This window comes from Balaenoptera physalus, assembly GCF_965194825.1.
Source record: "Balaenoptera physalus genome assembly, chromosome: 4".
NCBI lineage: Eukaryota > Metazoa > Chordata > Mammalia > Artiodactyla > Balaenopteridae > Balaenoptera > Balaenoptera physalus.
In genome coordinates this window covers 141,398,079-141,413,617 of record NC_138891.1, presented here as the reverse complement: position 1 = coordinate 141,413,617, position 15,539 = coordinate 141,398,079, and the positions used below count along the sequence as shown (strand labels likewise).

Sequence of the window (15,539 nt, the reverse complement as noted above, 5' to 3'; positions counted from 1 at the left end):
ATAATTGCTTTACAATGGTGTGTTAGTTTCTGCTTTACAACAAACTGAATCAGTTATACACATACATATGTTCCCATATCTCTTCCCTCTTGCGTCTCCCTCCCTCCCACCCTCCCTATCCCACCCCTCTAGGTGGTCACAAAGCACCGAGCTGATCTCCCTGTGCTATGCGGCTGCTTCCCACTAGCTATCTAGTTTACGTTTGGTAGTGTATATAGGTGGCGTGTTTTTGTTGCATTGAGACAGCCAGGTCCAACTGGCTGCACTTAGAGGGCTATGAATCGTCCACATAACATTCTTAAAAACCAACGGTAACATTTTCTCATCCACCATTTCTATTTGATCACAAGGGTTTGGCAGCAAATGGGTTAAATGTTGAGGAAATCCTTCCCAGCATCTTCCACCCTCTCCCAAATTCACCTTTTCTTTTTGCCCCTGGTCCCCGTTGCTTACTTTTACCTCCCCAACTGTTGTATGATTTTCCTCTTCTACTTGTGACTTAAGCACCTCAACTTCGTTCTGCTCTGCCAAGAACAAGGAAAAGATGCTAAAGATGTTGCTGACACTTCCTGGTGCATTTGAGTTAGACTGATGGCAGGTGCGACATCCTTCCTTTTTGTTCTTAATAGTCCTTTGTAATTTAGTGATTGCTTTGCAAGGACTCTGTCCAGAAAATATCCTGGGCTGGCATTTTTATTGTTGGCATCTCTTCTATTCGACACCACTACTTTGTAGCTGGTCTTCGTAAAGAAAGCAATACATCACATCAGCGAGTCCAGCCTTTCATTCCGCGGAAATGGTTTTGTTTTCTTTGTGCCAGAGAAGAGATAGAGCCAGCACAAAGGTTTCAGTGGGACGAAAATAAGTGCTGTGGCAAAGAAGATGTACTCATGGGAGTTGCTGAGGAGCAAAGTATTCCAGAGAAGTAGCTTGCAGGGCACAAAGGTATCTGCAGTCTTGCATTTTACGTGCTTAATAAAAACCTCCAAACCAAGAGTCTGACCAGAGGGCAGCAAGAAGGCAAAATGATCGGACACCTAATTCCACCGCCTTCCAAATGGCAAGTTTTACTTTGGATGCACTGAAATATTTAATTCAACACACCCTCATTGATTATCTACCACATGCCAGGTGTAACATTTTTTAAAACCAACAGTAAAATTTTCTTATTAACCATTTCTATTTGATCACAAGATTTTGGCTAGGTCCTAGAGAGAAAAAAAAGGTTACTAAGATTCTGTCCCAGAATGGTCAGCAAAGGCTTTCAAGGGACCGACTCTTCTTTCTTTAACATTGAAAAGTGTGTCATAAAAGGGCAGAGCAAGTGACTAAGGCTGTTAAGGGGGAATCAGTGAAAGGCCAGACCTTGCCGCCAAAAGATCTTTGTCTTTTAGGCCTGAAGGGCCCTTGAAATGTTATGTTAATTAATAACACAAAATGTTTCCAATTCTCTCATGAAAAGAAAGCACAGCCACAGAGTTTACGGTAGTAGGTGCCTATCTATTAAACAGAGTTCATTAGTAGAATCATCCAGTTACTACCTGACCCACATAAGGCACAGATCCTATCCCTGGGTTAGAATCAGTTCAAATATATTTACAGATTGAATGGCTTCCTACAATATTTTATTGTGTAAAATAAGGACATTTCTAATAATATGTCAAAGTTGCCTGAGCAACCACTGGTCAGGATCAAAACTGGAAATAAATCTGGATTATAGGAAAATACTGTAGCGTCCCTAATGAACACTGTAAGATCAACTCCCCGTCATAGACCTAGTTTGATCGCTAGATGCTACTCAATGTTTTTAAGCAGGTTTGTTTCACTGTATAGACAAGCAACCTAGTGAATGCACCGTATGTAAACGTGCTTTTATGTAAAAATCAAAAAAAAAAAAAAAAGAAAGAAAATGGGACTCAAGCAATTTAGCCAACCTATATTCTTCCTTCCTGAGCGCTTTACTAATTTTAGAGCCTAGTGACCTCCTAAAGTCTAAATTGTCTTCAAGTGCTACATTTTTTTAAAATCTGTAACCTTACCCGGGAGTTCGGAAGCCACATTTTGCTTTAAGTGATGCCCTGATTTTTCCCCACCGCTAGATCCTTTGAAGTGCAAGGTTATAAAATAAATCACCATGATCCCAGCAGACACAACCTTACAAAAATTTGATTCCCATGTCAAGCAAACACATCCGGTATCACTAAAAGCTCCCCCCTCTGGTATGAGTTTACCCAAGAGGGTGCAAAGCACCAACCTGTATGGGTCAACTGGCAGCGTCAAGCCAAAAAGCTACTTCCAAGACTTCAAAGAAGCTAAAGATAAAAGTCAGTGGATGACATAAAATTTGACCATGTTTCTGTGGCAAAATGGCCTCCTTCCCTTGAACAGAAGCCTATTTATTATTTTAAGCATGCTTTAATGTGCATTAATATTATAAAGCCGATTAGTTCCATGAGGCCATTCTCAGAGAGAACGTGGCCTTAGAATCCTCCACAGGCACAGCTGAAGGGGTGGGCCACGACTGTTTAATATTCCATTTATCTGCCCTGCAAATGAGCTAAATCTCTCCTCATCTGTAAGACCAAAGCTTAGCTTGAACTTTAATAGCTTGAACTTTGCATCTAGGAGCGCAAAGACCTTGGACTCAAGGTAGACTTGCGTAAAGATGGTCATGACACTGATGCATTGAGTCCTACGCATGCAAAGGGTCCCCGGTGCTCCTTAGTGAAGGGGTGGCAGGTGGGCACCCCCAGAGACTTCATTGCCCAGCTAATAAATGCCCAGTTTGGGGCTTAGATGGGATCAGAAGCCTCTACTCTGAAACTTTAGTTCTGGGCTTTGCGTTTTCTTCCTTCCTTCCTTCCTCTCATTTTTCCTTTTGACCTTCATTTTAAAAAAATTATCCTTTCAAAACTTCAAATGTGTTATGGCAGAACTAAATTTTTAAAAAGGGGTTTCTGTATCTGAGAATGGGGAAGCAAAGGAACAGTGGGATGGCAGCAGGGCCAGGCCACGTGCAGCCGTGGAGCGAGGGATGGGGGGTGGGCAGGAGCGGGGGGGGGGAGAGTTGGGGTCAGCCCTGGGCTTTGCCCTGCCCACGTGTTCTATTTCGTCCGTGTTTGTATTTGCAACTTTCTGAGATGGCAAGTCTATACGGTTTTCTTTCTGGGATATATATTTTGTCATGGTTTTGGAATCAGCTTTCATTTGAGCTGATGATTGGGAGTCCTATTTGCGACCTTGTAAAAATGTAAATGCAGGTTTTATAGCCCTTAGGAATATAGCTACTTTATGAGACCCCTTTAAATTCCACAGAAAGCAGGGATTGTTGTGAGAGAGCTTGCAAATAAGAGCTTCTGAGAGATGGTAAAGCACAGGGAAATCTGCTGCCCCCAAATTGGTTTTATGTTTTTGTGGGTGTGTGCTAGTGACTGCTCGGTAGAGGTATGAATGGAAACAGATGCCATTCACTTAACTAGAACTTCGGAGATGAAAATGTAATGATGTGGCTATGAATGAGAGTCCTCCTTTTTAAAGAAACATTAGCGTATGCCCTCAGGACCGCCACCGCTGCAGTGCTGGAGGCCTGTGCTGCCTTGTTAATAAGAGCCCCTCATGCCACGTACAGACCCCACAGGAGCGATGGTCCACAAGAAACACGGAACCGGGGAGACGACACTGCAATGTTCTTCATCCAGCCGAGGTGCCTCTTCCCAAGAACTGACTGAACCGTGTATTAATTGACAGAGTGCTAGCACTTCCCTTGCTTTCTCTCTTCTTCCTTTTCCATGACGCTTTACTATACACTATCTTGCTTTAGTCTCTTAATAGCTGTGCAAATAGGTGCAAATAAACTTGACACTGTTATGCTCTATTTTGCTGACATGAAAACTGAAGGGAACTTGGAAATCACACATCAGTTAGGGAAGAATTAGCAGGAGAGCCGAAATCACTGTTGTCTACACAGTTCTCTTTCTGTGACACTTCTTCGGCTTTGGAACATTCAAGAAAGAAAGTCTGTCGCATCCATATTAAGCTAGTTTAAAAAGATGTATCAAAGAAACATAGAATTAGAAGATATATTAACACAGAATCAATAGTGACTTTATAATTTTATATTTGCCCATCAAAAATATTTGGTTTATTTATTTTTTATCTCTATATTCACTACCACTCAGGCTCCCCTATATCTTAAAAAAAAAGGATTCCTTCCTGTTTGCCTATCTTCTAACCTGCTGCCCTTCTTTCCACTTCTTTTCCCCACTGAATTCTTGAAAGAGTCTTTGATACTCAACTATTTACATTGAGTCTCACCAGCTCCCAAATCCTCCGTCTCACTGCTCTCCCCACCACTCACATGAAAGCGCTCTCCTAAAGGCAGGTGACCAATTACCTTCAGATCCCCAGATTCTCTTTTCAGTTGTCGTCTTCTAGCCCTCTTTGCACATTCAGAGTGTTAGCACATGTTTTTTTTTGAAACTGCTTTTTTCCATCTTTCAATATCACTAGGCTACCCTGGTAGTATTTCTCCATCATCTCCCCACCCGAAAGATGCAGAGGTGAGCACACAGCCCAGCATGGGCACAGAGAAGTAGCCGGGGCTTTAGGAAAGACGTCACAAAGTCTAAATCTCAGACTGAGCTGAAATTTGTGAAAAAAAGTGACAGACAACACAAAAGGATGTTGAGCTGTGTTGGGCAAGAAGAAGAAGATGACTTGAGATGATGTTCTCATCTTAACAGATGGCAGGTAGAAGAAGAAGGACTCAACATCTGTTTTACTTTGATGTGAACCAAGAGGAGAACTGTTCAGACCAGAAAATGTGGAACAAGAATTATAAAAAAGGAAGAAGGGGAGAGAGGAAGGGGGAGGGGGATTATGAGACAGGAAGGGGGGTGGAAGGGAGGGAAAAAAAGAGGGAAGGAGAGAGGAAGGGAAGAAAGGAAGGGAGGGGGGAAGGAAGGAAGGAAAAAAGGAAGGGAGGGAGGAAGGGGGGAGGAAGGAAGGAGGGAAGAGGGAAGGAAGGAAGGAAGGGGGAAGGAAGGAAGGAAAGAAGGAAGGGAGGGAGGGAGGAATGGGGGAGGAAGGAAGGGGGAAGGAAGGAGGGAAAGAAGTAAGGGAGGGAGGGAGGAAGGGAGGAGGAAGGAAGGAGGGAAGGAAGGAAGGAAGGGGGAGGAAGGAAGGAAGGGAGGGAGGGAAGGATGGCAAGAAGGAGGGAAGGAAGGAAGGAGAGAGGGAAGGAAGGGGGAAGGAAGGAAGGAGGGAGGGAAGGAGGAAGGAAGGAAGGGGGAAGGAGGGAAGGAAGGAAGGAGGAAAGGAAGGAAAGAAGGGAAGACGGAAGGAAGGAAGGAAGGAAGGGGGAAATGTCTTTCATAAAAGAGAGACCCAAGTAAGGAATTACCTAGAAATTATGCCATCTGAGGAGTGGTCAAGAAAATTAGAGAATTCAACCTAGAAAAGACAACACTGAAGCCGAGCTACTTGGGGCGTGGCAGCTACTTGGAAATATTCGAATGGTTTTTTCAATGTTTCCAGAAGGTGCCGTTGTTATATCCAGATAGAAATTACACCAAGGGATTTCAACACAAGAGAAGGAAGGTGCCTCTCATGATTAATTGTATCCTCAGGAAAAACTGTATGTGGCTTTACTCTTCCAGGGATTGGGCTGAGCCTGGAGATAAGGGCAAAAGGGCCAATAGACAATACGAAAACAGGACGTTACAATGAAAGGTGCAAAGAGGTTAGAGGTGCAAACAGATGCAGAGAGGTGAGACAGGTGCAGATGTCCTTGGAAGCCCAGGGAACCAGAACACCAACTTCACCTGCTGGGCTTGGGAGGGTGTACAGAGCAAGTCACATCTGTCTGGAGGGGTGGGGACAAAGCACCATCTCCAAGGGCCTCAGAGGAACAAAGTCATGGGGGTCTTGGCAGAAAATGCAAGAGCAGGAAACTCAGAGACAGGGTTGGCGGTCCGAAGTAAGAGGCAACCGAGCTGGAAAGACGGCTGGGGCCAGCATGGGCGGCTGGTACCCTGAGCTGAGGATTCCTGTTGGTAGGGAGGTTCCTTTGTGAGTTTCAGAGCACAGATGCAACCCAGTGAGGGGGTGTGTTTCAGATCCATCACCCTTCCTGCAATGGGGATGTCGCTTAGAGGGCTGAGAGTCTGGAGCTGGGGAGACCAGAGAAGGGGCTGCTGACGAGGAAATGAGAATTGAACTGAGGAGAGAGAAAAGAGCCAGAGTCCCAGGGAGATGTGTTGAGTGGGGAGCCATCAACAGACTTGGAAGGCAGGTCAGCAGTGGGAAGAGGGGTCGGCACCCTACGTGCAGCAAGGGCATCACTCCATCCCTGGAGCATCCAGCGGCTTGGCTCATTTTAACCTCTGTCCAAGGCGCTGTGGAAGGGATTCAAGCATTTATTATGAGGCTGATTTGAAAAGTCTGTAATGCTTTTAAGATACCATGATTCCATGACTTTAAAAATATTATCTTAACTTGTCCCAGATTCCCTTCTCACCCCTGAACAGAAGTGTGTCCAAAATTCCATCTCTCTTTCCCCTCTCCCTGTATAAACAGAAGACTCTTAGCCCATCTCAGCCCTGACATATCTCCCAGCTGGATACTGGATTCCAAATCTGTCCCCCAACTTTCTTTAATATGCTAAACGACTCAATATGTTTGAAGCCAAACATCTCAGCCTGCACCCAAATTGATGCTTCCAAGTCCTTCTAGACAACTGTTTCTGTCCCTTGTGTTACCATATACCCAGCCCTGCGTATCCCAAATCTTGCCATTTCCCTGGACTCCCCACGGTCCCCCTGCCTGTCCCCTCCACACCCAGTAGGTCCCTGATTCTTGTAGATGCCCTCTGTCTACTATCATGTCATCCACTCCCCACCACCAGGCCCCTGCCCCCAGCCCCCCATCCTGGGCACTCTGCATTGTCTGATTAATGCTGTTTATGGCACCTGTACCCACTGGCCACCACCTCTGTCCTCCTTCTTCCCCCCTTGGCCCAGGTAAAAGCTTCCAGATTATGGTCAGTGATGCAAAGTTGCATTTTCTTAGCTCCTTAACATCTTGACCATCCCCATTCCCCACCACCCCTAGAAACTTCTCTCTGTAGTCACACTGACTGACTCCTTGCTTCCTGAACGAGCTCAGAATTCCAACACAGGTTAATTCTGCGCCCTGGAGCACTCTTCCCGTTAAAGTCCACACTTCCTTTAAGGTGGGCACAGTCGTCCATGCTTTCTGACTCCCCCGGCCTGACACAGCGCCCTCCAGGGTGTGTCCTCAGTCAGCTGGCATGAGACATCTGCTCCTCTGTGTGTTCCTAAGGGTATGACATGTGTCCCCCTCTTTGTATAAAGGTGTTTGAGGACAGTGGCTAAAAAAGAGTTTGAACCAACAGACATTGGTTATGATTTCCTGCTCAGCTGTAGCAAATGACTGAATGTATCCGGATCCCAGTTTCCTGGTTTCCGAAGGAGGGCACAGTAATTCCCAGGCAGAGACTGATATTAAGGGGACATGGGCAAGCAATCCTAAAGTAACCGGTGCAATCCAGATTCCTAGGCACGTGCTTAATTTTGACCGCGGTCCACTCGGTCCCACTCCCCGGAAGACATTCACGCCTAGTCCTTGATGCCAATTGTGCCATCCAGACCCCATCACTGTGCTTAAAACTCCACCAGCTCTCAGCTTCCTCAAAGGGGAACTCACAGAAGAAGTGAGTTTCCATGAATATAATGTTTCTCACAATTTAAGATGAGTCAGAAGGAGGAAATAGTAGCTAAGACAGAAGGAGAAAGGGATCCACTGTAAGATGATAAGCATAGGGAAGGGTAGACCAAAATGGCTTTGGGCACCTAAATACGCGGATGAAGAAGCCTGCTAACTGTAGACATGGAAAATTTGCAGTTAGAGCATGTCAGTACTGGAGGGACCTCTGTCCTCACTCATTGGATGCTGCCATTCCTTGGTGCATTGATAGAAAAAAAAAAACCATAGAAGAGAAAACTGTGATGACTAACTCCAGGAATAGAAAAAGAAGGATGATTATGGCAGAGCAAGGAACGCAGGTCCATTCTGAAGATGTCTGAGTAGGAGTTTCCTTCAGATTGTGAGCTGAAGTACCGTGTTTTACTCTTTGGAAATTTTTCCTCTTTTTTAGAGTATTGAACTAGCCAGTGCTTGGTTGTTACATAGAGCTAATTAATCCCAAGCTTCTGGCATTTTATATATGTGTATATGTATATTTACTTTGTAAGTGTTAAATCATTCAGGAAGAGAAGAAGCTCATCATATTTACTTTGTCTTTGCAGATAAATATAAAGCCATGAGCTGAGAAATTAAATGCTGTTTTGCCTTCTTTGCTTTGCCATGTGGGTGGGATAAAGGGAGCTATTTCATTTCCCAGACAGACTCCATCTGTGCACAACGCCGGGGCCTCACTGCGAGGCGGGACCTGGCATGGCTGACTTGAAGAGCTGAGCTTTGGTTCAGGGGGTGCCTGCCCACGTGTGGCTGTTCCCGTGACAGTCCACACCTCCCAATTACAGCACTCTGCTCCCCGACATAAAAGCGACTGCATTCAATTGTCAGCCCCCAAAGATGAACATGCTCCAACAAATGCGTTGCTTCACTGGCACTCACACAGACAGCTGAATCCATTTCCAGAAAATTCTGTTCATTGAACACTTAACATCAAGGCTTTTTAGAGAGCAATGAAAGAAAAACATAAAGAAGGGCTTTGTGTTCTAAGAAAGGAAACATTCATTTTTGTCAAGTAAAATGTGTAAAAAGAACAAATTATATTTTAAGGGAAATTAGAATTTCAAACCAATGCCATCAAAAAAGTTAAAAAAAAATTACATCATTTTTAGGCAGGATTTCTTTTGTCAGGGGTGGTAACCAGATCTTGGTAAATAATGTCTCCAGAGAAAAGAAATAAAGAAGAGTTTTCTTTCTGTGTTTGAAATAAACATCTAAGTTTCCAGACACAGTGATATGCTGTTTATACAATTCTTCGATCAACCAAAGGGAGGCATAGCTCTGTAATAATGACTTTTTTAAGTGATCATAAGCTTTTTCATTTTGATAACAGAAAGAGTAGAATTTGTACTACATAATGAATTACTTTCAAGATGTTAATTTTCTGACTTCTGAAAGTAAAATTGGGTTTTTGGAAAGTGGCAAATGAATAGGTTGTAATATAACCTTTAGCAGGTATCTGAGTATTTTTGTACCCATCTTTTTATGCTACCTTTATGCATATATGTGTATACATATATATGTATATATATGTGTGTGTGTGTATATATATATATATATGTCTCATTTAGAACAGACAAGGAATCCATAAAAGTTTAGGTTATTAGCAATGATTTCGATATACAATTACATTTCAAAATGGTTATTGTCATCTGATTCTGTAGAATATTTGTCACAAATGCTTAAGTGAATGTTAATGAGTTATTTATCTTGTACTAATATCAACTTTCTTTCCCCAGATGCAAAGAGTTTAGCTGAAATGCTCATGAGGTAAGAACAAGACCTAGCAGCCCAAATATCATGTTTAAAAGAACTTGTTTTGATGATTTCTTTTTTTTAATGACAGTCGGAAATTGATAACCCATTTTTCACTTGACATATAATTTTCATTCTATGAACGTAAATATCCATGTAATGCTTGGTTAGAGACATAGATACCAAATAATATGCGTTTATGCACACCATAGGTAGTTTTCTTGTTGGCTGGACTCAACCAATAGAACATTTCCCATTAACCCGAGAATAATGAGGCACATTTTAAGTAAGTAGCTTTGGTTTTGCTTTCACCAAATATGCCACTTTGAGGTCAAGCTTTCTTCCTGACAGCCAGGTGAAAGGGAATCCATGAAAGGGAATGGGTTCAAAATTGATGGCCTGATCAAGGAAGATTCTCCTTGCCTTCAGCTCCCACTGCCCCTTCAGCACCCCTCCACCAGAGCACCCACCACCTTCTGCTGCAAATAGCTATTCAGTTTGGTCTTAGAAGTCACAGCCTGTTTCATCACCGTGTTAGGAGAAACCAGCACTATAGTTGCCCCACTCATAACTGTTGAGTAGATGAATGACTAGGGGTAGTAGAATAAGTAAGTGCATGTTCACAACTGTACAAGACAACCCGACCTTTGCACTTTATATTGTAATGATTAAATCAAAAGTAAAAAGAGGATAGTCAGAGTCTAGGAACCAGATAAGAAAAATGTCGGGGAATTTCCTGGCGGTCCAGTGTTTAGGACTCGGCGCTTTCACTGCCAAGGCTTGGGGTTGGATCCCTGGTTGGGGAGCTAAGATCCCTCAAGCCGCAAGGTGTGGCCAAAAAGAAAAATGTCAGGGACCCTGATGGTGACCTTGACGTTGTCATTTTAGGATGACTAACGTAGGAGATAAAAAAGATGGAGTATAGGGTCTCTTCCCATCCCCTACAGCACCACAGTTGGCTTTAACTTCCTCCCTCATCTTTGCATATCAGAGTAGTACTTTATTGTTATTCACAAAGAGTCCTCTCCCATATCACCAGTATGTGTGAAGACCTAAGACAGAGGTTGAATACCGTTGACCCATGGATTACATTTCCCACAGATGTCTTTGTTTGTCCATACTGTGTTTTAAAACAGTGTGAATTGTTGGTAACAGATATGAAGGAATCAAGAATGACTCTGAAATATTTGGTGTGAGCAGTTAGATAAACATTGGTGCCATTTGCCGAGATTAGGAAGATAGATGCAGGGTATGGACTTTTTTTTTCTGTAGGGCAGAGGAAGGGGGTGTGGATCAGAAGAAAAGGCTTGTAAGGGTCATGTTGGGGATGCTTTTTAAGCCTCCAATGAAGGTGTCAGATAGCTGGTAGCAGGAATCTGGAGCCCAGAGTAGAGCTCAGAGATGCAAAGGGTCTGTAAAATGTCTCCATCTATCTAATCCCATCACGCTAGATCAAACGTACATGAGGAGATTATGAAAAGCTGTATGAAGTGCCTTGAGTCCATGCTCTTGTGCAAGTCCGTACTTGTTTGCTAGTGGTCACTTAGAAGGCAGCCAGACACATGTGCGCTTGTATTGAACAAATCTGACAAAAATATCTGGAACGCAAATAAGCCAGAGTCATTCGATTTGTAATAATTATCTATCTAATAAAGTAAATTTTCTAATGTAGTCTTAAAAATATGAAATTGTTGATGTCCTTTAAAAATCAAGACATTTCACATAAAACTGTGGCTTTCTGACTTCTCCTGAAAGTGTTCTGCCACACGGGGCACAGCCTCGATGATCGCGGGTATCTGGACCTGCGCTCAATGCCCCCTTTAGACTGGGTGTAACCTGCTCAGCCCAGGGGCCCCTGTTCCTGTGTCCACCCAGGTCCACCTCCCTGATTTGTACCCCAGTCTGGTTCCTGCAGCTGTGTGTCTTCCCAGATAGCTTCTGGCCACTTCCTTCATGCCCTCCCAGACCATCAGTCATGCCTCTACCCAAAGCCTGTGACACCAGGGTCCGTGCTTCCTGACATGTTCAACATTTGTGTCGTTAGGGTGATGTGGTATTAGCTTCTCTGCTGCCTTCCCTCCCTCTTGTCATGAACCCCAGGCAAGACATCAGAAAGTGTCTTCTTCCTTCTTTGTTAATAGGGCAGTTACCGTGGTGGAAAGACTACCTATTGATAAGAGCGGGAATCAGTAATGATATTTGCAGTTGCCAACATGAAATTAGGAACATTAAAACTAGTAATTACTCCCACTTAAGGTGTTTAAGGTGGTTTTCTCCAAAGGATGAAAGTGATTGAAAAGGAAGAGAATTTCCAAGCTCCTCAAATAGGTGAATTTTTATGGGATTAATTTAGAAGAGAAAGCAATGCTTTTATTCATGAAGGGTCAGTTCGATCTAAGTTTGGCAGGTTAACAGGCCAAGCAACAAAAAACCTTGTCCCCTACCTGGTCAGGTTAGGGCCAAGCACATTCCAAATGTAGCCCAGGAAGCCTAGGCAAGTCAGATCCTTTGGTACAGAGAAGCCCTACTGAATTGCTGTTCCTGATCTTCGTCACTGCTTTCTCTGGGAAGGTGAGGACTGAGCAGGCTGGGACATAGACTCACGAACTTATATTCTAGGCCTAATGCTGCCACCAGCTGACTTTGTGATTTTGGGGGGGGTACAGTAAAGTCCCCAACATACGAACGAGTTCTGTTCTGAGCGTGCGTTTATAACTCCAGTTTGTTCGTAAGTCCAGCAAAGTTAACCTAGGGACCCAACTAACACCATCGGCTACATAGTACTGCACTGTAATAGGTTTATGGTACTTTTCACACAAATAATACACAAAAACAAACACAAAAAATAAAGAGAACGTTTTTAATCTTACATTACCTTGAAAAATGCAGTACTACAGTACAACAGCTGGCATACAGGGGCTGGCATCGAGTGCACAGGCAAGAAGCGTTACTGACTGGAGGAGGGAGAGGAGGTGGGAGACGGTAGAGCTGAAGGGTCGTCAGCAGTAAGAGACGGAGGGCAAGCTGCGATGTCACTCACGCCTGACGTTGACAGCACACACGTTCACATCTTTGAAAGTTCGCAACTTGAAGGTTCGTATGTAGGAGACTTACTGTGCATCCTTTTCTCTCTCTGTGCCCTGTTTTCCTTATCTAAAAACAGCAATTGGAAATTGCTCCTAGCTTTAACATCCCATGATCTAGGTGAATATAACATTTATTGTCCGCCCATGCTCCTCAAGGAAGGATCTGTGTATTTCGGTGAGATTAGCCGTCCCGGGGCCAGACGGGCAGGTGCAACTGCAGGACAAACACAGACAACCTGGAGCCCCCCCAGGGGGTCCCCCACAGGCTGCCACTCCCATCGCTGGGCCTCATGCTTCGGGACACTCATCTGTCTCACCCAAGCAATTCACCTCATAGAGGAGAGAGAAGATAGACTTCATCCACCATGCTCAGAGAGAAAGGGTTTTCCTTTTATACGATTAGGCAAGAAAACATTTTTTAAAAATATACCAAACTTCTCAGAGGTGAGACCGGCTTGCTGTAAGGTACTAAGCAACACATGGTTGATGTCCAAGGACCACTATTAGTAAGAAAGCTAGTTGTGAGCAGTGAAGGGTTCAGACTGAGAGTTCAAGTTACTTTAGCTTTTTGATGTTTATATTTTTATACACATAGTAAAAAAGAAAAATGCCCGCCCAACTGTTACAACGAGATATATCCTGATATCCTTACAGTAATTTTGTACTTACAGGATGCTCCATAGCACATTTTGGGGAGGAAGGGGATGGCATGCAGAAATCGTCATTAGTTTGGGTTTTTTTCCCCCAAATCTTAAGGAAATATTGATTTTAAAGTGTTGTAGCAACTGCACATAATTTATTGGCTGAGCCCAGAAACACCATCCACTGTGAACCAGGGTCAGCTCTCTGTCATTTTAATCAGACAACCAGATGGCAAATGGATGGTGGATGGTGATATTTCAATAATAACTAATATATTTAGCATGATCCCATATCATATAAAAGATGCAATTTTTCTTCCACAGTGAAAACATTCAGAATCTTTTTCCAGGTTACAAATGAGGTTTCTTTAAATAGCTTTTTTTTGAAGGTTTGCTGCTGTTCTAATGGCCAATTATTATAGTTTGGGGGAATCAACTTCCATGTAACAATGGATTATAAAATACGGCAGCACAGATTAAGATAAAGAAACAATTTCCTTGGGCCCTGATAACCCTTTTAGATTGAGAAAAATGTTACTGCCCCCAAAGCAAAGGCTCTAGGAGGTGTGACTCAGCTCCCATTGTGCCCAAACATTATTCATTCAACAACCTGCAACAAATATTAATTGAGCACCTACTTTGGTTATATACCGTTCCAAGTTTCAGGGTATACAGGGGACAGAAGAGATGAAAATATCCTCTGAGGAGCTTATAGTCTATTGGCAGAGACGGCTAATCAATAACTCAATTAAACATATGCCAGGGAGTTTTAAGTTTTGAGGAGACAGAATTAAATGGAGAATGGGGAGTTCCCACAGCAGGACTCCACTGGCCCCTCTGAAAAGATAGAAGGGAGGGGGCAACCACACGAGCATTGCGTTGGGGAAGTGTGTCCTAAGCAAAGGAAACAGCAAGTGCAAAGAGAGGGAAGAAAAATAAGCCCCTGAATCTCAAGGTTTGTGGGGCAACTCTCTTGCCTTCCAGCTGCAGGGCTTGCAGTTTAGTCCCGCGAGGAGGGGCGTTCACCTCCGGCTTTGATTGTCCCTGTTCACAAAGTTTAATCATATCCTAAGTCTTTGTGTCAGTCGCCACGGAGCACAGCAGTGATGTCACCTGCTTCCTGTGTCAACCTGACAGCAGACCCCTTGTTGTTAAGTATAGCTGCGCAGGGTTCCTCGCTGTGGACCGCCTCATAACTATTCATCACGAGCAGAAGGGACTAGCTCACACTTCTATTTTTGATGCGAGGACAAGCTCCGGTCCCTAGTGAAGTTTCGAAACAGATCTTTCGCATATTCACAGAGGAGTAGTTCCCCATATGTTTTTGTGGAAATAGAGCCTGTCTGACGTAACTGCAGCCCCCCCAAGCCACCAACGCTCTTCATTTTATGCAAGGATCTGAATCTTTGCTTTAAAAACACACACACACACAAATAAAGTAAGAACTTGGTTAAGGAAATCATTTAAAAACATTTATAGACCATGTAAAAAATTCAGGCCAAAACGTTTGAATTTGGGCTCTGCGTAATTAGCATGGTCTAGCTACATAACCCAGTTACTCATCTGCAGAGCAAGAAATCTGGTTCAAGATCAAGGCCTAGGTAGAGCTGCCGCACCTTTCAAAAGCTGCCATTTCCGTGAGCTGTTTTGTTTACACTCAAGAAAGAACCACTGTAAAGTATTCAGAATACTAACATAGACCTCTGAAAGCAAACATTTAAACAGCTTCTTGAGTGAACTTGACCTTCAGATTATTAACACTCATCAACCACATGGTTCAAGAGTGGGTGCACCCTCATGGATGAGGAAGATCTGGGCTTCCTGGTGAATGCTTGCTTGGAGCAAAAAGCGTTTGAGATTTTAGTATGGATACACGTTTATTGTTCTCCGTTACATATAATTAACACTGAGTGTGCCAGGCTCCACAAATCTTTCTCAAAACAGATTTGGGCAGTTAATGAGCTAGATTTAGGGATGCCATAGATTATCACATTGATTAAATTATCTGAATGCCTGCTACTTCCTGGAAGGTGTTTCAGAAAATATTCTTAAATATTAAATATTCTTAAATCTACTCAATTCTTATAATTCTGTAAAGATTGAACAACCATTTTTCTAACGTGCATTGCTAATTAAAGCTTTTATCGACTTTTTTGTAGTTTTGTCCAACATGCAGATTTTTTTTTTTTTTTTTTGCTGTGAGCTGTAACTGAATTTGATTATACCATGCAGTTTTACTACCTCTTTCCATTTACTTTTAGGAGACAGCTCACTCTAAGTA

The 15,539-nt window shown here is 43.3% G+C and overlaps 1 protein-coding gene across 2 annotated transcripts in view; it reads left to right on the top strand.

The window, feature by feature from the left end:
• Positions 1–15,539, top strand: part of DSCAM (DS cell adhesion molecule) — a gene marked incomplete at its 5' end in the record, with an annotated part of 741,397 nt that overhangs the window by 694,144 nt on the left and 31,714 nt on the right. For both annotated transcript variants that reach the window (XM_082458757.1, XM_082458758.1), the window contains one exon: positions 9,516–9,546. In XM_082458757.1, the coding sequence (XP_082314883.1) occupies positions 9,516–9,546 (31 nt within the window). The remainder of the gene's footprint in view (positions 1–9,515; positions 9,547–15,539) is intronic.